Source organism: Aquarana catesbeiana, linkage group LG05, assembly GCF_042186555.1.
Source record: "Aquarana catesbeiana isolate 2022-GZ linkage group LG05, ASM4218655v1, whole genome shotgun sequence".
NCBI classification, from domain to species: Eukaryota; Metazoa; Chordata; class Amphibia; order Anura; family Ranidae; genus Aquarana; species Aquarana catesbeiana.
This window is the reverse complement of record NC_133328.1, coordinates 83,844,023-83,867,670: the sequence shown is the minus strand read 5'-3', so window position 1 is coordinate 83,867,670 and position 23,648 is coordinate 83,844,023. Positions and strand designations below refer to the sequence as shown.

Here is a 23,648-nt window from a genome sequence, read left to right as displayed (position 1 = left end):
CTGGAAACATGTTCTTGTTTGTGTATGACTTCTGAGACTAGGCCAGAGGTTTACTTTCCAGCAGGAATGTACTCTAGCCAAAGCTATCCTGCAGCAGTGTAATCCAAGAACAGTCTACCAGTGTCTAAAGCCTTGTACACACGATACGAAAATTCGATGGAAAAATTTGTACGACGAGCTGTCTGACGATTTTCTGATCGTTAGTACAGTACTTTCGACAGCCGAGTTTCGCTTTTTCGTCAGACAAAAGCTGGATGTGCAGACTAAAACATTTTTGTCGGATGTGAAGTCAACGTCCGATTTTTGTTTCATTAGTACGCTTTTCGTCCGAAAAAAAATCATAAGAGCAAAACTGCGCATGCTCGGAAACAAAAGAATACATACAAAACTATTCAACACATTACGTCACTTCTGACATTGTATTCTGTTGTACGAAATTTTTCGCATTGTGAGCAACCTCTTCACTTTCGACATGAGAAAATCTAAGCATGTGTACGAGGCTTAAGAACGGCTCTGACAAGTCCAGACTTCAATTTATTGGGCATCTATAGCAAGACTTAAAAATGGCTTGTCCTCTATGCACCCTGACAAACCTACAACAACTAGGCCAATAATTGGTGAAAACTATTAGATCCAGATGTGCAGATATGGTTTGTGTGCGAGCATTGAACATATTCGCAGGAAAAAAAAAAATTGTCATATTTATTTAATTAACTTTTTTTTTTTTTTTTTTTTAGCAGTAAAAACATTTTGCATTTCAGAGTATTCAGTATATTGTGGAATCCAAATTTTGAAAAATTCTTGTTCAAGGAATTTCAATTCTAGGTTGTAACATGGCAACATGTGGAAAAATATAATGGATTGGCTATTTTCTCTAAGCTCTGTTGGTAATGATGATTTCTTAAGTGGGTACAGGTGAATTGAAATTTTGGCCAGTTCAACAGGGACTAGACAAATTTTTGTTTGTCTGTGGCTCTCCCTGTTTGAAAAAAGTTGATGGGTAGATCAACTTCTATGAAATTGCCTGTAGCCACTGATCAGTGTTTTCTGACAGTGTAGAGTCCCCAATGCCAGAATAAAATGTCACAGCGGGGAGGATTCCTCCATACACCTCACTTGTGTGAACGGGGGAATCCATTTGTTTCTTTTTTCATTCAGCTGGCTGAATGGAAAAAAATAATATTTTGTATTAGATGTGCGCATCTTCACCGGTCTCACGATTTTGATTTTATTACGATTATCATGTCAACGATTCATGATGCATCACGATTGCTGCCCATGGTTTTCATAAAAAAAGAATTACACAGCCCATTTACATTACACAGCCCATTTATATTATACAGGCCCAACCCCCCACCCCCACATTTACATTACACAGCCCATTTATATTATACAGCCCCACCATTTACATTACAGAGCCCATTTATGTTATACACCGCCCTCCATTTACATTACACAGCCCATTTACGTTATACAGCCCCCCACATTTACATTATACAGCCCCCCATCCATTTACATTACACAGCACATGTATATTATACAGCCCCCCATTTATATTATACAGCCCCCCCATTTACATTACACAGCACATTTATATTATACAGCCCCCCCCCATTTACATTACACAGCCCATTTATGTTCTACACCCCCCCCCCTTTCATTACACATCCCATTTGTTATACAGGCGCCCCCCCCCCCCATTTACATTACACAGCCCATTTATGGTCTACAGCCCCCCCATTTACATTACACATCCCATTTGTTATACATACCCCCCCCCATTTACATTACACAACTCATTTATATTTTACAGCCCCCCCTCTCCATTTACATTACACAGCACATTTGTATTATACAGCCACTCATTTACATTACACAGCTCATTTATATTTATAAATGACCCTCCGTGCCATTTCTTCACTAGCGAGGACTGTGACTGGTGGCTCCCACGACTCCGGCCAGTCACAGAGCCGGAGTCCACGGCCTCATATTGAACTGTTTCAGTCTGCCTTTTGTTCTGGCTCTGTTAATAGAAGAGCAGTAAATAATAAAGATAAACAGAAAAACATCTAAACACCAGGTGCTTACAACTGAACCAAATCTTAATCTAGATGTGCCAAATCTCACATGGTGGCAACCCTGAGAGCTGGAGAAGTAGACACTTTTTTCTGTGCTTTTCTATAGACTATCCAGGAATACTGTAAATTAAAAAAAAAAAAAACGGAATTTACTGTTTTTTATTTTCACTTAGGTGAAATGCTGCTGTTTTAGCCCCGGGAAAGCATCTCTGGTGTTTGCTGGTACAGTAGATGGTTCTGTGTTAGTATGGGACTTGCGAGAGGACTTCAGTATGCATCAGACTTTAACAATAGAAGATGTTAACTGGACGTTCAGATCTGTGACATTTTCTACTGGTTAGTGGTATTTATTTTTTGCTTGATGTTATTTGTTTACAATATCATATTCCACCTATAAAAATAGCAGTAGTGGACATTAATAGAGTGACATCAGCTGTATTTTGTAATTCTTTTATTTGGTGGGACCCTAAAGCGGAACTATAATGACAGATTTACCTGCTGTTTTCCCCTTTACCATGGAATGCTGTCCCTTGCTGCTCCATGTTAGCAAGGTGTTGAAATCATGTGCTGGAAGCTTTTTGTTTGCAGCAATAGCTTTGCTTTTATAGAGAAATAGCAATGCAAGTCTTTACAACATGAGAAACACGAAACAACCATGCTGTTGTTCTTTCTAACACCCCTTTTCAACAGTGTGTGCTTTGTCAAATTACATTCAGCTTCTTCTGGATATAACTGTGACGTTCCTTCAACAAAGGCTTGGTGAGTGCATCGGCAGTCCTCTCCTCTGACGGGCAGTATTGAATGTCAGTAACACCTTCAATAGGTGATACTTAACGTCAGTGTGTATGGTCCTAGGATTGACCCTTTCTGATTGCGTAAGCTTTATACATCCCTGGTTATCTTCAAAAATGGGAATTGGTTTTGACATGCCAATCCCAATGTCCACAAAAAGTTGACAAATCCATATCGCTTCTTGACATGCATGTGCTGCTGCAATGTACTCTTCTTCAGTTAAAGATAGAGAGACAGTTGCTTGATTTCGACTAGACCAACTTATGGTTCCTTCCCCAAACTGGAAGATGAATTCACTTGTGGATTTGCAGTCTGTGCAGTCCCCGGCCCAATCAGCATCCACATATCTGACCAGTTTTGGATTTGATGTTGCCGGTAACTTCATCTGAATTGTTCCTTTGAGGTACTGCATCGCTCTCTTCACTGCGTTCCAGTCACGCTGACAGAGGGCTGAAACTTTTCTGCATTTTATGCCCACTGCTGCAGCTATGTCTGGTCTTGTCACAGTGGCAACATATAGCAGCTTATCTATTGTTCTGCGATATGTCATTGTTGGGTAGCACGTTTTCTGCTTCATTGATCTTTTGATAGCCTGGTTCCATAGGAGTTTTAATTTCTTTGCATCTTGCATATGGAATTGTTTCAAGATTGCTGAGATTTTCTGAGATTGGTTGAGAAGATAACTTCCATCTTCTTCTCTTTCTATTTGAATTCCCGGATAGTAGCTAATATTCCCTAGCGCTTTGATTTCAAAGTTTTTATTTCAGCTTGTGAACTATCTGATTATAATCCCCTTCTTGTTCAAAACAGGTTATAATGTCATCAACATAGATAAGGATGTATATCCATCTGTCTCCTTGATTCCTGGAGTAGAGACAGGGGGTCTGCTTTACTTATTGAGAATCCCTCTCTGATAAGTACTGTGTTCACTTTCTCAGTCCACATCCTTGCAGATGGTTTAAGACCGTAGATGCTCTCCTTAAGTTTACACACAAGGTTGTCTCCTTGTTCAAACCCTGGTGGTTGCTCCATGTAGAGGTCATCTTTAATGTCTCCATAATGGAAAGCAGTTTTAACGTCTAAGTGTTTGACTTGCATGCCCTTGCCGGCTGCAACACTAATGCCGCGTACACACGGTCGGACTTTTCATCTACAAAAGTCCGACAGCCTGTCCGACAGACTTCCGGCGGACTTTCGGCGGACTTGCAGCAGACTTTCTAACGAACGGACTTGCCTACACACGACCACACAAAAGTCCGACGGATTCGTACGTGATGACGTACACCGGACTAAAATAAGGAAGTTCATAGCCAGTAGCCAATAGCTGCCCTAGCATGGGTTTTTGTCCGTCGGACTAGCACACAGACGAGCGGATTTCGGGTCCGTCGTAGTTACGACGTAACGATTTGAAGCATGTTTCAAATCTAAAGTCCATCGGATTTGAGGCTGAAAAAGTCTGCTGAAAGTCCGGAGAAGCCCACACACGAACGGATTACCAGCCAGCTTTAGTCCGTCGGCGTCCGTTGGACTTTTGTAGACGAAAAGTCCGACCGTGTGTACGCGGCATAAGAAGTGCTCTGATGGTGGAGTGTTTTACGACGGGAGCGAATGTTTCATCGTAATCTTCACAGAATATCTGAGAGTAACCTTTGGCAACTAGTTTGGCTTTGTATTTGTGAATATTCCCTTCTGTGTCTGACTTTACTTTGAATGTCCACTTACTTCCTATAGTTTTGCGGTTAGGAGGGAACTCAAATGAGTGTCCAGGTTTTATTGTTTTTAAAGTGACTTTAATTCTGCTGCCTTTCTCCATTTATTGGCTTCATAGTTTAGCAGTTTTTCTATGTCTTCCCAGGATGTTGGTTCAAGTATGTTGTGTGTTTTGACAGTGTATGACAGCTTGTTGAGTGGTATCCCCTTTGTAGTCCGAGTGGATCTTCTGATTTCAGGAAATTTAGCAGGATCTGGTGGGGAACTTGATTTAGGCATTGTGAGTACCACCTCTTGTTCTGACTCCTGCACAGGTTCGCTTTGGTCGACCTTTTCTTCTGGTTTGCTTGGTATATTAACTTCACAGCTTTCGGGGATTAGTGTTTCTGATGATGGGCTCGCATCAAAATAAACACTATGGCTTATTGCCATTTTGTCAGTCTTTGGGTGTAGGTTTCTGTAACCCTTAGTGCCCTCTATGGCTCCGTTCTCCAGCTTAGATTGCTTTTCACTTGGAATATAGGCATATGCTTTACATCCAAACACCTCTGATGTGCCCTATGCTGGGCTTTGATCCATGCCCCGTTTCGAATGGAGTATTTTTAATAGCTCTTGAGGGTAGTCTGTTCTGTAGGTAGATTGCAGTCATGATTGCTTCTCCCCAGTACTTGTGATGTAGTTTGGCATCCGACAACATGCGTTTTGGCCATTTCTATAAGAGTGTGATTTTTTTCCTTTCTGCTACACCGTTTTTTGTTTAGGAGTGTATGGTGTGGTTGTCTGGTGTACTATTCCTTGTCTCTTCAGGTATGATGCCACTTCTGTGCTTATGTATTCTCCCCCATTGTCGGGGGCGTATTTTTCCTGGTTTCCGTTGGAATTTGTTGCTAGACATGGCAACGAACTTTGTTTCTGTGATGTTTCATTCTTATGTTCAGATAAGTAGTGGTTTACCTGGAATAATCATCAATGAACGTCAGTAGATAACTGTTCCTGCCTGACGTGGGAGTTTTCATTGGACCGCTTATGTCGCTGTGTAAGAGCTGCAGGGGGTGGTAGGTTTTTCGTTGAGATGCCTGTGAAAGGGGAGCATGTGTGGCTTTTGCTTCAATACAGCACTTGCATTTCATGAGCACTTTGCAAGGCGCTATTGTCAAATCTTCTGATAAGCCTCTCTTTAAAATGTCCTGTATAGCTTCTGAACTTCTGTGCCCCAGCCATCTGTGCCATAAGTGAATACATTTTGTTGTGCATGTCATTAGAGACTATATTGGCTTGTTGGTCTGTGGTGATGAGCCTGTATAGGTGATCATCCAGTTTTCCTTTTGCAAAGAATCGCTTATTGTGAATTGTGTAGTCATCACCCTGGAACTTAATTGTGAGACCATTGTTTGCAAGACTTTTCACTGATAGAAGGCGGACTTCTAGGTCTGGAACATACAGCACTTTCTTCACAAGGATACTGTGCTTGCCTTGAGGTGTAATTTAGTTCAGGCCTTTACCTTCTGCAGTGATGCTTTCCCCGTTTGCCAGGAAAACGTTGTCTTTTGCACTGTTTGTGAAGAAGGTCTCATCGCTAGTCATGTGGCTTGTTGCTCCTAAGTCTATGCACCAGCCGCGTGGCTTGTCGCTCTGTGTTACTTTAAAGGTGCCACTCCATGATGTGTCTTCAGTTTACTTTGTGATTGCTTTGACTCTCTCTTGTTGGATAGCTTTAGCTTTCGCTGCTCGGCTTTCCAGATGGAACAGTTCTTTTTTAGATGACCGGTCCTTTTACAGCAAAAACAGGCTCTGCTCTCTTTTTTGTGCTTTGTGCCTTTGTACATCTTAAGAGCTTTGTCATCATGGTGCCTGTTTCTCTTTCCTTCTGTCATGATCATCGATTAATTTGCCTTTGACATACTCCAGTGTTAGTTCCTGCACGAGAATGGTTTCTAAAGCGTTAATAAGTGCAGTATATGTCTCTGGAAGGCTGCAGAGGAGCAGGGCAACAGTATGGTTATCTTTGATGTCCTCTCCGATGGCAAGTAGCTGCTCTATGATCTCTAGCATAGCTTTCACGTGGTTACACATTTGCTGGCCTTCCTCTAGTCTCATCTTATACAATTTTTTTTAGTAGAAACCGCTTACTGTTGAGGCTTGAACGCTCATGCAGTTTTTGTAATGAAGTCCACATACCTTTTGCCGTTTTCTCTGTTCTTATGTGGATAAGCTGGTCATCTTCCACTAGTAAGCTTATAGTCACTTTTTGCTTTCCTCTCCCATTCCTCCGTCTCTGTCTGTGGGTCTGTCTGTATTCAGCACTTGCCACAAGTCATCCTTGCTGAGAAACATTTCTAGTTTAAACTTCCACAGCTGGTAATTGGCATTGTTCAACTTTGCAATTGCAAACTTCACATATGCACTGTCTGCCATCTTTCAGTAGCTTGTATACAGTACTCACAGACTTGCAATATCCTCTCCAGTGCCTGGGTGCCTGCTGGGTGTATAACTTGTTAGCAGGGTATTGAAATCATGTGCTGGAAGCTTCTTGTTTGCAGCAATAGCTTTGCTTTTATTGAGAATCAGCAATGTATGTCTTACAGCATGAGAAACATGAAACAGGAACTCATCAACAAACAAGTGCACTGAACATAGAAGGTACATCCTGTCATGTCCTGTCATATCATAGAATACATGCTATAAAACTATAATACTACAGTGCCACCTGCTGCATAGATAGGTATAATGAATATAGCATTGTCATACAGTATTGTCAGTTTATTAGCAACCATGCTGCTATTCTTTTCAACACTATCCACCAACATCTTTGAAGCTTCCTATGGGTTTCTTGCTCTCCTGCTTGTCCCCGGCATCCAGCTGCATTCTCGGCATGTTATGGATAAAGGGATGAGCTGCGGCGTACCTTGCAAAAGTTCTACTTTAAAGTGTTGCTTGAGAATGCTGTCTTTGTCCTGTTGGAAATATTTCCCTTTATTTCCTGTCCTTTAGACAAAATAGGAAGTGAGTGGAACTCTTTCCAAACGTTGAAAGTTGCAGGGCCAACCTGTGATGTTGCTTTACAGTGGATCCTGCTGTGAGCACTCCCCTTGCCACAGAGCACGACATGCAGGGTGCTTTACAGGTCCAGGGCCATGGCGGTCTTGGTGCAGAGCCCAATCTCTGAAGAACTCTGCAGGACTATGCCCATCGTGGGGGTTTAAAGCCAGATGAGGTTAACCCCCTATTCTTGTTACTTATGTGGTGAGTACAGTACGAAATTCCTGTAAACATAGAGCCCAGGATGAACAGTCAAGCTTTCCCCTTTGGGTTTATTGGAACCACTGTCTGTCCTTTCAGTGGTGTGGTAGGGTCCTGGATGACCGGGCTTAGAAATTTAAATTTGATGCCATTTTTGGCTCTAAAGCATGCCAGGGTTATGCAAACTATCACTACTTTGCCTGCACAACCTATTGCGTTGCCTCATTCTTGCAGAAGTTACTGTGCTGCATGCCCTGTCTTTTCCCCCCTTGCATTTGGGACTCCAGACCAACAACATCTCTTGGTTCTTTCTCTAAGGGCATGTTACTAGCTGTTTACTCTTGTGGACTACAAGGCATCCTCTATCCTGCTCCACCGCTATGGAGGTTATTATTGAAGCTGTATGCTAATTAACATTAGAGCAGCCAGAGTCTGATCATTCAAACATATTCAATATGGGGTCCTTTAAAATCCCAAAACCAGTTAAAACTTTTCTGGTCCATGCACTGGTTGCTCCTGTTCTGTATAGAGACTGGCCTCAGCTGGAGAAGAATTTTTTTCTCCTAAATGTTTCAACCAACAGTATCCTATTAATGAAAGTTGCCTTAGAAGATGGACAATTCCTGTGGTTGATCTGAATTTTCTTGCCTTAAAAAGACCCTTATGAACCCCTTGAGGATAACCCCACGTTTAAGAGCCTGATAGATAAATGGTTAAGGGTCTTCCTTTAGAGATCTTTCCTATACAACTTATGGTTGTGTTTTTTTAACAGTCTGCCAGACAATTGCTATCTGGACCAAACGTATTGTCTGGAATTCCAGCTCCATTCTTACAGACCCATATGTCCATAGTTAGTTGGACCACAGCCTTGCACTACTCCATGATTAGCTTGGCAGATACACTTTGCTAGCCTTCTCTTTGACCACATGCGCAGGATTTGCTTAAATACTGGTCAGCAGAAGTCCCCTTTAAGAAATGCATTGAGCTGTTACCTTTTGAGGATGAACGCCTGTTTGGTCCCTCCTTAGAAAAGTACATCCAGGAATATCACAAAAGGTAAGCGTACCCTTCTTCCTTAGAAAAAGGTTCGCGTCTAAACGGTTAGGAAGATGAGAGAGATTTTCTGGCCTCAATAGAAATCAGCGATGCTTACCTGCACATACCCATATTTCCACCTCATCAATGCTATCCTCATTTTGCAGTTGGCGCTCAGCAATTCCAGTTTGTTGCCCTGCCCTTTGGCATGTCCAAGGCCCACTGGGGTTTCATCAAGGTGCTTGCCCCATTTTTAAATCTACTCTATGCTCAGGGAATTAATGGTATGGGGCACCTGGACGATCTCCTATTAACAAGTTGTCCTGTCCCCATCAGCCTACATCAAACAGACGGTGTAGGCTCTGTGGAGCGGCATTTGGGTGCTTAAGTTGAAGTCCTCGCTGGACCCCTCTTACAGATTTGATTAACTGGGTGTGATGCTGGACATGGCCAGCTCCAAAATCTTTCTGTCTCAGGAAATACTTCTGTCTTTGTTCACATTCCAGGTCCTCCAGGACCAGAGGAAGCCTCAATTTGCACTTGCTTGAGGGTCTTAAGTCTCATGGCTGTCTCCTTCGAAGTTGTACCATACTGTATGCCCAGTTTCACTGCAGACTATTCCAACTCAACATTCAAAGTCCAGTGCTGGAGTTAAGGATCTTCTTTCCTTCCCATTTGTGTAAGATTCTCACAACAGATGCTAGCCCGTTGGAGCAGAACCCCCTATAATTTCAGGAGACTTGGTCGTTGGAGGAAGCTTGCCTTTCAATCAACATTGTAAAACTCGGGGTGATTCCATTGTCCCCTTTATTTGCTGCACTCCTTTCTTGTGTGATCACCCAACAAGAATCCAGACGGACAATGCCATGGCTGTTGCCTACATCAGTCATCAAGGAAGCACCAGCAAGTGTGTCACTCTAAAGAATGCAGACTTAATCCTCACTTGGGCAGAACATCCGTCCACCATCCACGTGTCAGGCATAAAAAGTGGCAGGTGGACGTTCCCATTTGTCAGTGTCTGGACTTGGAGAAATAGAGCATCTATACAGAGGGCTTTTAAGCCTTTGCCACAGGTGGGGCACATTGGAAGTGGACCTGCTGGCATCCAGATTCAACAGCACACTATACAGGTTTGTCCCCAGGTCCAGGGACCCTTGGGCCTTTGCAGTGGGCACTCTGCTGATGCTGTGGGACCAGTTCAGCCTGATCTATGCCTTTACGCCACTCCAGATTCTCCCTCACCTACTTGGCAGGATTGAGAACGAGGGCATTCCCTTCAGTAGGTTTTTTTGCTTTCTGTGACCCGGGTGGTAAATTCACCCCTCTGTTTTTGTCCTGATACCCTTTCTCACATAAACCAATAGTAAGTGGAAATCCAAAAATTTGAAGTTAGTAGAAAAAGATGTCAGGGAAAACCTCCAATAAAGGCAACTGTCTGTGACAACTCTTAAGATTTTGTTCACTTTGAGTAGATTTCCTTTCATCCTCTGTTGCTTCTCTGGTACAGGAAGTGAAGGCAGATCTCTGTAGCAGGACACAGGAAGCAAAAAATAACCTAATGGGAATTTAACCCTTGCCTGCCCTATCTGAAACAAAAAAAGGTTTTGGCTTCACATGCACTATAATATCTACCTTGTGTAAGCATCACCTTGTATTAAGTGTATCCTTTTTTTTTTTTTTTTTTTTTTACTATTAATAATTTTACGCTTAAGTTGACATTCAACATTAGCGTTCGATGACTATGACTAATAGAAGTTTTGTGTCCTTGCAGATGGTGTTTTCAGTTATGTGAATCACACACACCAGGTAAAGTCCATAGAACCTGTTCCAACTGTAGAAGCAAAGGAGCCAGGGATATCTGCATTATCCTCTCAAGGTGAAGGTATATAAGATCTATTAAACACATATACCCTATAAATAGCAAGTGTTACTCTCTTGTACATCAAAATTGCAGTTTAAAAGCCACTGAGTTTCACCTTATGATTTAGGTTGAGCAAAGTGCAAATGTAGAGAAGCATATATATATATATATATATATATATATATATATATATATATATATATATATTATAAATATATAAAATTACACAGTTGTGCTCATAAGTTTACATACCCTGCCAGAATTTATGATTTCTTGGGCATATTTCAGAGAATATGAATAACACAAAAACTTTTCTTTCACTCATGGTTAGTGTTTGGTTGAAGCCATTTATTATCAGTCAACTGTGTTTACTCTATTTAAATCATAACGGCAACAGAAACTACCCAAATGACACTGATCAAAAGTTTACATACCCCAGTTCTTAATACCGTGTATTGCCCCCTTTAACATCAATGACAGATTGAAGTCTTTTGTGGTATTTGTGGGTGAGGCTCTCTATCTTCTCAGATGGTAAAGCTGCCCATTCCTCTTAACAAAAAAGCCTCCAGTTCCTGTAAATTCTTGGGCTGTCTTACATGAACTGCAAGTTTGAGATCTCTCCAGAGTGGCTCAATGATATTGAGGTCAGGAGACTGAGGTGACCATTCCAGAACCTTCACTTTATTCTGCTGTAGCCAATGACAGGTCAACTTGGCCTGTCATTGGCTACAGCAGAATAGCTGTGGATCATTGTCATGTTGGAATGTCCGGGTACCTCCATGCAAATGTTCCTCCAGTATTTTTTGATAACCTACTGCATTCATCTTGCCATCAATTTTGACCAAATTTCCTGTGCCTTTGTAGCTCACACATCCCCAAAACATAAGCAATCCACCTCTGCATTTCACAGTAGGAATGGTGTACCTTTCATCATATGCCTTGTTGACTCCTCTCCAAATGTAGGGTTTATGGTTGTGGCCAAAAAGCTAAATTTTGGTCTCATCACTCCAAATGGCTTTGTGTAAAAAGGTTTGAGGCTTGTCTCTGTGCTATTTGGCATATTAACTGTTGTTCTGCAGTAATTTGCCATAAACTGTGATCTGATCCTCATCTAAGTCCCAATTATAGACAAATAGAATGTGCTTAAGCTGATAACTCACAAACAATTAACATTTTCCGTGTCTTTATTGAACATATTTACAGCGCTGGAGGAAAATATAAGTGAACCCTTGGAACTAATTGCTGATCAAACCTCATTTGGCAGCAAGCTCTCGATCAGACCTTCACAACATTCAGGAGGAATTTTTGACCATTACTCTTTTTACAAAACTGCTCACCAGACATCCCAGCACACACAGACTGGGCTGCAGGTGCAAGCTGAACTGCCCATGTGCAGCTCAGTTTACATGCCTCGGAAGACAGCGACCAAGCATGTAAATTGCACGTCTCTTCTGCCATAAAGAGCCTGCCTGCTCACTGTTTGTTAAAACATATAGAAAGAGAAGGAGGGCGCACCAACCTTGTCCATAACATTTTATTTATATAGTAAAAACAAGAGTGATGCAAACAAACGTTTACACATTGACTAAGCTCCCGAGCACAGGAGATTGTGTTGCTCATGGTTTGTGACAGCAGAACTTTAATTCCCCTTTAACATGTGTGCAATACTTTTTAAAACTACCCTGTTAAATAAAGTGGCTAAACAAAAACGCTGAAGACTTTGTGTGGGGTTTTCTATAGGCATGTTCAACAGAAGCATTTTGAAAAATTGAATGATTGCCTATAAACACTCCCCTCAAGGAAAAAGACAGAAACCCACCCTTGGCATGTCTGTCAACCGAGTGACAGATTGTAATATCTGTCCCCCTAACACCCAACCCACCTCCTAGTACTGCCCCTTTTAGAGAATACACAGAACCAAGGTTAATTTTGTGATGCTAAATAATTTTGTCATTTTTTTTGCTACCAGAGCCCTGTAAAAGCTCCAGAGCTGCCCAGATCACTTTTACTTGACATCTGATTGTTGGCTTTAAAAATCAATACCAAACTCATGGCAAATGCTGTGAGCTTATTTTAACCTGAATACAAGAATGTTTATAAATGTATATTGATAGATAAGGAGTTAAAAGGGAACTTCACTTCCTGTTTTTTTTTTTTTTTTTTTAATCCCCTCTTACCTTGTTCTCTTGATTTTTTACAATAAACATACTCGTATGCCCAACAAATCCAGAGTTTCTCTGCTGTGATCTGCTGCGTGCTGGGTCCTGCGCCACCTTTTTCCATGTTTACGTTATTGGCAGCCAGCTGTCTCTTCTGTGTTTTTGCAGCTAGCCATTTCCCTAATAAGGTGCGCATGCACAGATCCTGTGGATTGTATCAAAGCCTGCTGGGATGCATGATGTGAGCTGGGGGACATCTATCTTGCCTAGGTGAGAAAACTGAAAATGCAGGACAGCAAAAAAAAAAGAAATAAAAAATTTACCAAAAAAAAAAAAATTCAGTTGTGTTAAAGGAGGGGGTAGGAATTGGGGTCCGCAACGTGGGTGAATGAAATGAAGGTCTGCTGTAAAGGTTTGTTGTGTTTTTTTTTTTTTTTTTTATCAATATAAGAAATATGTTTTACTTACCTGCTCTGTGCAATGGTTTTGTGTAGAGCAGCCCTGATCCTCTTCTTCTTGGGTCCCCTGCCAGCCCTCCTGGCTCATTTCCCCACTGTGCATGCTCCATAAGACACACAGAGCAGGGCTTCTTGGCCTCATCTCCCACTCTCTCATCACTGGCTCTGATTGACAGCAACGGGAGCCAATGACTCCCACTGCTGTATCTGAGCCAATGAGGAACGAAATAGCCTCTGCTCTCGTGCATATCGCTGGATCAAGATCAGGCTCAGGTGTGTATTTTACCTTACTAAAATGCAGTAAGGTGTATATGTAAAAAAGCCTCTGCCTTTACAATCACTTTAAGTTGCACTATTTCTTAAATACTTACTTTTTTATTTATTTATTTATTTATTTATTTATTTATTTTTTAGAGGTGTCTGGTTTGTCATTTCAACTAGCATCGTTAGATGAAAATGGCCATTTAATCTTTTGGGTAAGTTAAAAATGATAAAACAGATAAAAATGTGTATATAGAATACATCAAGTTTTTTGTTTTTTTTCCAGTATTTAACTTTATGCTTATTTTCCAGTTGTGTTAGATGTGTGGTACATGGGCCTTCTGCTACATAAAGGCATACTGAGGAATGTTTCATGAAGCAGTGCTCAGTGTCAAATATGTGACTTGCTTTGTAAAATTCTATAATAATCTAATCGTACTCTGTTGATCAATGCAATATATATTATTGTAGTTCAGTTTTTCTTGGGAAGATGTGGGGATACAATGTGTCCTTCTCCAGGTTTAGCTATGCCTTACCCCTATATTCTGTCACTTTACTACTTTTTCTCTTTCCTTTTTATGTGCATCAGTTAAGGTGGACCTGAACTCAAAATGTGAAGATTTGCTATCTTATAGTATATATTCAGATATGTTATTTGCGCCAAAATAGTACCCTGAACAAACTACCTTTTTGCCTAGCATCCCACCTTAAAATGCGAGTGCACTTCCTGTGCCAAGACGGGTACAGATTATATAAAGCACTGTTCCTCTAAATGCTGTTTTTATGAGCATGTAATTGGAAATTGGTGAGGTCACCACTGTGCTCATTACTGTTCTCCTTGTGGGAGAGAAAGCTGTGCATGAGGACCGGAAGAATCCTGCTGCTGCTTTTTAACTTCTGCAAAGCTGTGCTTCCTCCAACTCCTGTCCGGCTTCTTCATTATTCCTCCATCTGACACGAGTAAGCACAGCCCTGCTCTTCTACCAAGAGTGCTGCCTCCACACTGAGGGTGAACAACGCTTAATAAGTCAGAGATTGAGAAATAATCAGCTTTAGTGTACCTCAAGCCATTACTCATAAATAGCCCTTTATCCCCTACTTGCCTATGTTTGAGTGTGGCTTCCACAGTACATGTTCTCTTTAGGATAGAGAAGGGTCTGTAATATGTGTATTGGGATATATATCCATTAATCTCCTCTACTAATGATTATTTATTATTTAAATAGGATGCCTGCTTCGGTTTACATTTATACTGCCAGATAATTATGTGACTTTTTATATTTTGAATAGGCCTCTCTAATATAAAAGTGTAGTCTTCTGAGTAGTGTAAAACATATTCTATGTTAAACATTGCCATTAATTTTTGTCATTAAAATGTATTTACTTAAATGTTTTAATTACAGGTAGTTGTGGAACTGAGAAAAGTAGACCTAGCTGGATCTCAGAATGATTTGGGTAAATTTTTCATGTGACTGTTCAGTACTTATCTGAACATTTTAACATTTACTATGCATTTCTTTGGAGTTAGTTTTTTTTGTAAAATCCCTCATCTTGATTAAGGCCCATATTTTTTTCTGAGTGGTAAGCAAGCAGCCTGAGTCCGGCACTTTCTAGATTATGGCCCTTCCAGAAACCACTTTGTTGGTCTTTACAGAGCACATGCACTGCTTCTAATTCTTAAAAAGCTTGGAGCATCTAAGTGCATAGTAGAAAAGACATTAAAAAGATATGGCTGAGCAACTAAGAACAGAATTAAGGATGCATGTAACCATATACTTGTAAGCCAGATTTTCCTTTGTGTAATATGGGTAGTATTAATATATTGCTACTCCTATGAGCGGCATTATAGAAAATTATGCTACCTTAAAGTAAACAACAAAGTAAGTCCCATTAAGACTTTTCTTTTAAATGCGAGTGATGGACAAGAATCTTTCTTACTACTGTTCAGATCGCCAAAAATCAGGGGTTCACCCAGTGCAGAAAGTGGTGAACCTGTTTTTAAACAAAGGTTGAGATTTAAGATGAAAACATATATTTGCAGGCTTATTTTCACAAACTATGTTTATTTTCCAGGGTTGATTCCGGGAGGAAAAGTGAAACTAGTACACAGTTCATCTATAAATCTTAATGACAAGTAAGTATCAGTGTTAATTTTGGCAGCAAATTTCAATTCAGTTTTGGTCTTAGTCTTTTGACTAAAATGCCATTTTAGTTTTAGTCTCATTTTAGGCCTCTTCAGTTGTTTTAGTTTTAATCGTATTTAGTCAACTAAATCTGCAGTACTTTTTAGGCATTTTAGTCGACTAAAATGATCTACATTTTAGTCGACTAAAATCGAATGGGTTTAGTTAAATTGTAATGTATTATTTAAGCATCGTTCTAGAATTTCCAAACTTATTATATACTCCTGAAGTAAAAAATTCTAATATGTTATTATGTTTGATATTAACCACTTCACGCCCAAGGACATATGATGTCCTGGACTTTGAGTGAGGATATCTGAATGATGCCTGCCGTAAGAGCAATCATAGCAGCAGTTCAGACGCTTAATCGTTCTTACAGGCGGCGGGAGGGGACGTGCCACCCTCGTGTGATTCTACCGGCTCGCCTGGAGCTGGAGAAGGAATCCACTGGTGCCGGAAGTTGAGCATAGAGATTTTCGGTGACCAGATGGTCTCCGGCAGTATCTATGACCTTTAGAGGCCCAGGCGCGACGTTGTGAGGCCCGGGCCATGAACTCTGCTGGAAAGACCAAGATCGTTTATTTTTTTTTATCTCGGTCTTTGCAGCCTAGAGGAGAGATGTGGGGTCTTAGTGACCCTACATCTCTCCATAAAGAGGACCTGTCACGCACTATTCCTATTACAAGGAATATTTACATTCTTTGTAATAGGGATAAAAGTGATCAAAAAATAACAATTTTTAAAGGGAAAGTGTAAAAAAAAAAATTAAAATAAAATAAACAATAAAATAAAAAAAAAATTAAAGCGCCCTCCTCCCTGAGTGCGCATATGTAAGTCGTGCCCACATATATAAATGGCGTTCAAATCACACATGTGAGGTATTGCTGGGAGTGTTAGAGCGAGAGCTACAATTCCAGCCCGAGACCTCCTCTGTAACTCAAAACTGGTAGCCTGAAAAATGTTTTAAAGTGTCGCCTATGGAGATTTTTAAGTACCAAAGTTTGGTGCTATTCCACGAGTGTGTGCAATTTTAAAGCATGACATGTTGGATATCTATTTACTCAGTGTAACATCTTTCACGTTATAAAACGCATTTAAAAAATTGCAGCGCAAATACTGTGTGACATAAAAAGTTGCAACAATCGCCCTTTTATTCCATAGGGTCTTGGCTAAAAAAAGCATATATAATGTTTGGGGGTTCTGAGTGATTTTCTAGCAAAATAAAATATGATTTTTACATGTAGGAGAGGAGTACCAGAATAGGCCCAGTATGGAAGTGGTTGAGTTTTCAACAAACTCACAGATACAAATTTAGCCTCTCTGGATGGTCTGAGGAGGCCTGTAATGCTGCACAGTGCTTTCAATGGTGGTATGAAGAGGCCAATAATGCACACAGTGCTCTGGACTGTGGTCTGAGAGGGCTGTAATGCTGCACAGTGCTCTGGACAGTGGTCTCAGGAGGCCTGTAATGCACAGTGCTCTGGACAGTGATATGAGAGCCCTGTAATACTGCACAGTGCTCTGGATAGTGGTCTGAGGGGAGGCTTGTAATGCACACTGTTCTGGGATGGTGGTCTGAAAGGCCTGTAATGCTGCACAGTGCTGGTTGGTAGTCTAAAGGGGAGGCGTGTAATGCACAGTGCTCTGGATGCCAGTAGTAAGAGGAGGCCTGTAATGCATATAGTGCTCTGGACGGTGGTCTGAGGGGAGGCTTGCAATGTACACACTCGCGGTGCTCTGCTCTGGACGGTCGTGAGTCAGGACTCTCATCTGGAGGCCTGTAATGCTTAGTGCTGCTCTGGACAGTCGTTTGAGGAGGCCTGTGATGCTGCACAGTACTAACTGCTAAGCATAGAACTCAGTGGAAACAGGAAGTTCACAAGGATAAACGTGAACTGACACGTTTCACAAGTGCAACGGAATTGATTTTCGGCAAAGTCAGTGAACGAAAACGTGGTGTAACTTTCGTTTAGTTTTCGTCACTGTAAAAAGTCCGCTGACGAAAATTTTTCCAAAAATGTTTTCCTTGAAGAAATGAACACTGGTAAATATACGTTTCTTATGGGATCCTTAACTAGATTAGCCAGTGAGACTATGTGTTTACAGCAGACACTGGACATTTTCACAGTCCTCTTGAGTTAACTCTTAAATTTACCTCATGCCAACAACAACCAATCACACCTCCTGGTGCCTGTATAGTAGTTATATGTTTTGTAAAGTGCGCCATGTATGTTAAATCTCAACACGGGGCTAAATTTTTTTTTTTTTTTTTTTTAAAGGCATTGGGAAAAAAAGACACATGCTGCAATACTCACTTTCACTCCAGACGTATCTCTTGCAGTACCTCTTCTCTGCTACAAGAAGTCCTCATTCTCCAGGGATTAATGATGCCTAGCGTTTAATCAACCCAGAAGATTGAGGACCTATTGTGTGTGCAGGACTTTATGGGCCCACCTTTCACAGTGTTGCCACCGCACCACTGTGTACACATGGGAAGGAGGAAAAGGCGGGGGGGTTTGGGGGTCTGGGGCGAGGGATTAGAACGCTTGTCAGTTTTTATTGCCATTTGTGCCCCAGTTTAAGGAGATTTACCCTTGAGCTGAAGCTAAGCCAATAAAGTTATATTTAAAATGCTTATACCCCATCATGCTTTAAAATGTGTGATTACCTGTGTATTTCATGTATTTGTATTTTAATTCTATTTTAAATCAGTTGAAGTTTCATTATTTGATAGCCTATAGTGTATAGGGCAATGTCTGAGACCACTATGTACAGAAGCACCTGTGTGTTAGTACATTGCAGCCACCAGTATGAACATGTCTCTCATCTACAGCATCTTTACATTTACACATGTAATTACTGCTGTACAATGCTAACGCGTATGGAGCTTTTCTTTGCATTGCATTAGTACACATCACCACAATGCATAGTTGGGAATGGGCCCTAAAAACATAAAGGTAGTTCTGGGCATTATTAAAATAAAAAAAGATTTTAGGCAAGTAAATAAATTATATAACACTTCACTTAATATACTTGTAATATTTCAAAATTAATTTTAAAATAACATTGCCAAAAAGCCAGTTTGAGGTTTTTCATTTGCCGTTGGCTATTTTCTGTTTTTGCCAGTGATTGTTTTTATTTTGTAGATTTTTTCACAAAGATGTCCTGACTCTGGGATCCCCTGAAACTATGAATATTAAGTTCCTTCCACAAGACTCCAACCATTTTGTCATTGGAACAGATATTGTAAGTTAAGCTTGTTTTTTATGCTGCTGTACAGAAACATGTGTTCCACCTTACGTTTAAACAGACCCTCTGATGGCTATCACCTGAATTTATATGATCTTTTTTTATTTCAGGTTAAATATTTATATTTATAAAGTTTTTGTATTGTGCTTTTGCACTTCTTTTGTGTCTTCTGTATTTGTATATCTAGCTGATTTTCCTATTTCCCACAATTGTTGATGTAGCACCCTGATGTTTAGGCAGGATTGCTATTACATTTATCTGCCAAGTGATAGTTGCATTGGCCAATTATTAGGAGGTCAATTGATTTTGCCTTAATTCTGGAGTTGCTGCACTTCTCTCTTCTGTCACTAGATGGCTGGGTGTCTGGTGAAATTAGATAAGACAAGGGCACTGCAAGCACAGATTAGGAATGATTGGGGTGTCACAGCCAATGGGCAGGGATTTTTTTGGGTCCCTTGGCCTGCTGGGAGAACCTATTTGGGTGGAGTTAGGTGACCGGGGTTCTGTGCCACCTGAACGGCTGTCTGGGTGGATGTGTGTCGTATTGCCCTGGGCTGCTAGGCCAGAAACCAAAGGCCTATCCCGGGGACATCATGGCTGCTAGGCTATCTGAGAGCCTATCCAGAAGTAGTATAGGGTTGGGACTGCGGGCTTGCAGTCCAAACAGAAGTAACGGTTCCGCCGGCTGGGGAACCAGTCGTGGTCAGAGGTAGAGGGGAAGCTGTCGCCACAAGGGGACCATCCACCTTGCTACCGGAGACCATTGTGAGTAAGCTGAGGCCAGTACCAGAGCAGACTTCTCGTCAACTGGGGATGGTGAAAAAGTGGGAAAGCATCAGCAAGTCAGGGACCAAGCGGGACAGCAGAGGTGACGTTTGTGTAATGCAAAGCCAGGCACCTAATGTGTCAGCAGGGGTGAAGCTTGAGCAGTATCTGTGAGTGCCAAGCCAGGGACCCAGCAGTGAAGCGGGGGTGACGCTTGAAGATATCAAGTGCTACAGTGAAAGAGCTCAGGTTGATCCAGTGGCTAGTGGATCTGAAGTCTAGTGAGAAAGGCTGGGAGCTCGTTGAGTGAAGACCCACAGTGAGTGAGTGTGGGGTAAACAGAACTGTTCGTGTTGCAGATAGTTGAATACCTTTACCGTTAGTAACAGCTACAAGATTGTTGCCATAGGAGACAGCGGTCCTAACTATACAGAAGTGGTGTCCGGCTGGAGGCCTTCAACTGTAGAGCTGTCTGCCTATAGAAGTCTCGGAGTCTGCCAAAATAACATCGCAGCTACCTAAGGGTGTGCTGGCCCTAATCCTCTCTCCCACAGTTCTGTTTAAGAGACAATAAATCTCTTTGCATTCAAAAAGTGTCTGGTGCCCACCTGTTCATCTTGCATTACACCCACCATGCCTTGTAACCCACTCTACACTGAAGGATGTCAGCTGTCCCTAACTCTGGAGGCAACCATTGGGCTTCAGGGGCCCCGAGACCTTTGCTACAATTTGATAAGTTTGCCTTTCTGGTCTGGTCCAGATCCTTATTCAAAATGTTGTTGGTTACCATAGAAAATCTTTCAACATACAGAGCGTATGTATTAGCAGACAGAATGGTTGCCAGATGCACATCAACTTGGCATAACAGCTAGTTTAGTAGTTTACAGGTATCTGTTTTTGTTTTGTATTTTTCAGCTGCAAAAGTGAACTAAAACATTTAAAATTTAATTTGCCAACAGGGAATAGTAACCCACGGAACAAGGTATGGATTGATAGAACCACCAGTACAATACTCATCTCTGCACAGCAAGCTAAGGCCATCAAAGGTCACTGCAATTGATTTCTCACCGTTTGCAATGCCAGCATTTTTGGTAACTAATTTTAAATTGTTGCACTAACGCTAGTTAGTACACCAGTGATGTACAAGTAAGGTTGGCTTCATTTAACATTTCTTAAAATTCTAATAAATCTGCAAAGCCAATACTTTTTTTAGATAGAAAAGACAATGATTAACACACATTTTTTTATTAGCCACTTGTGTCCCATTAGGGAGATTTTTCTTTACTTCCTGTCTTGGAGACAAAACCGAACGCTAAAATTTCTCTTAGGCCTGTGTCAACAAGCTTTGGGCTTGTGGCAATGGCATTAGTTTGATATCAGTTTTAGATGCTTCTGAGATCATTCAGAAATCACTGACGTGGGCAGATGACCTCCTGCTAGTCTGTATGTGACCTGCTTCAAGTGGGATTTGCATTCTCATAAACTTGCATGGGAATACAAAAGCCATCTATATAAGCTACTAGACAAATCTCATCTGAGAAAAGTATCCTCATTGGAAAATTCATCTTATATCCCTGTGCCAATAACTACATTTTGGAGTTTTCCTCACAAATACAAGGAATAAATCTCCGCAGCAGGAATGCAGACGGCAAAAAAAAAAAAAAACCTGACAAAGGTGTTAACCTATCGCATGTCTGCCCAAAAATAAAAAATAAAGTTTTGGCTTTTGACACGCCTTAAGGAAATGGAAGTTATTATTATCCTTTTGCTTTGTTGAGCATAGATTAACTTTTGACTCCTACCCATGGGGCAAGTTTTCAGAACTGATGTAATAGATTTAACCATTTGCAGAGGTCATTGCTGCCCAGACCAAATTCTCGGTTAACTTTTGCAATTACTCTAATCTATATATTTTATTATTATTTTTTTTTTTTTAATTCATTTCAGGTACTTATATAGCGCCGACAATTTACGCAGCGCTTTACATATACATTGTACATTCACATCAGTCCCTACTCTCGAAAAGCTTACAATCTAAGGTCCCTAACTCACATTTATACATACTAGGGACAATTTAGACAGGATCCAATTAACCTACCAGCATGTCTTTGGAGTGTGGGAGGAAACCGGAGTACCCGGAGGAAACCCACACAGGCACAGGGAGAACATGCAAACTCCAGACAGGTAGTGTCGTGGTTGGGATTCGAACCAGCAACCCTTTTTACTGCTAGGCGAAAGTGCTAACCACTACACCACTGTGCCGCCCCATATATAAAAATGTTTATATTTCTTGACAGCTTTATTAGGTACACCTGTTCAATTTCTTGATAACACAAATTGCTAATCAGCCAATCACATGGCAGCAACTTAGTGCATTTAGGCATCTAGACGTGGTGAAGATGACTTGCTGAAGTTCAAACCGAACACCTGAATGGGGAAGAAAGGAGATTTAAGCCTTTGACCATAGCATGGTTGTTAGTGCCAGACAGGCTGGTCTGAGCATTTCACAAACTGCTGATCTACTGGGATTTTCACGCACAACCATCTCTCAGGTTTACAGAAAAAGAGAAAATATCCAGTGAGCGGCAGTTGTGTGGACAAAAATGCCTTGTTGATGTCAGAGGTCAAAGGAGAATGGGCAGACTGGTTTGAGATGATAGAAAGGCAACAGTAACTCAAATAACCACTCGTTACATCCAAGGTATGCAGAATACCATCTCTGAACACACAACACATCGAACCTTGAAGCAGATGGGCTACAGCAGCAGAAGACCACACCGGGTGTCACTCCTGTCAGCTAAGAACAGGAAACTGAAGCTACAATTTGCACAGGCTCACCAAAATTGGACAATAGAAGATTGGAAAACCGTTGCCTGGTCTGATGAGTCTCGATTTCAACTACGACATTCAGATGGTAAGGTCAGAATTTGGTGTAAACTACATGAAAGCATGGATCCATCCTGCCTTGTATCAATGGTTCAGGCTGGTGGTGTTGGTGTATATGGGGGACATTTTCCTGGCACACTTTGGGCCCCTTAGTACCAATTGAGCATCACTTAAATGCCACAGCCTACCTGAGTATTGTTGTTGACCATGTCCATCTCTTTATGACTACAGTGTCCCCATCTTCTGATGGCTCCTTCCAGCAGGATATTGAACCATATCACAAAGCTCAAATCATCTCAAACTGGTTTCTTGCACATGACAATGAGGTCACTGTACTCCAATGGCTTCCACAGTTACCAGATCTCAATCCGATAGAGCACCTTTGGGATGTGGTGGAACTGGAGAGTTGCATCATGGATGTGCAGCCAACAAATTTGCAGCAACTGCGTTAAACTATCATGTCAATATGGACCAAAATCTGAGGAATGTTTCCAACACCTTGTTGAATCTATGCCACGAAGAATTAAGGCAGTTCTGAAGGCAAAAGTGGGTCCAACCTGGTACTATCAAGGTGTAACTAATAAAGTGGCCGGTGTGTGTGTATATATGTGTATATAGGCTGTCGTTGACAGATGGGTTTGAGAGCCAGCAGCCACATGTAGTGTTTGCTGCTGGCTCTCAAATGGAAGAACAATTAGTAATGTGTCCTCTGCACAGAGCATCGCACTGGGTGATGTTAATAAACAGATCGTGGGCAGGAAGAAGTTAATAATTGGGTCATGAAGGGGCACACATATGAACAGTAAGAAGCACTTGCAAGTTGTGAAGATCTTGTTATTGCTTGATTTGCCCATGCGTGGCTAGCTTTAATGAAGTAAAAGGAGGGTGGGTTATAATTTTCATCTTTTTATACTATTTTTCTATTTGCTTTTTGTGAAAAATGTAATGAGTAATATTAGTTACAATATATC

General features: G+C 41.2%; 1 protein-coding gene across 4 annotated transcripts in view; it reads left to right on the top strand.

Annotated features, from left to right (window-relative positions):
• Positions 1–23,648, top strand: part of DYNC2I1 (dynein 2 intermediate chain 1) — a 140,692-nt gene that overhangs the window by 103,464 nt on the left and 13,580 nt on the right. For 3 of the 4 annotated variants that reach the window (XM_073629927.1, XM_073629925.1, XM_073629928.1), the window contains 7 exons: positions 2,252–2,414; positions 10,627–10,737; positions 13,748–13,809; positions 14,998–15,049; positions 15,668–15,728; positions 18,924–19,023; positions 20,751–20,882. In XM_073629927.1, coding sequence (XP_073486028.1) covers positions 2,252–2,414; positions 10,627–10,737; positions 13,748–13,809; positions 14,998–15,049; positions 15,668–15,728; positions 18,924–19,023; positions 20,751–20,882 — 681 coding nt within the window. The remainder of the gene's footprint in view (positions 1–2,251; positions 2,415–10,626; positions 10,738–13,747; positions 13,810–14,997; positions 15,050–15,667; positions 15,729–18,923; positions 19,024–20,750; positions 20,883–23,648) is intronic. The other variant, XM_073629926.1, reaches the window with a different exon arrangement.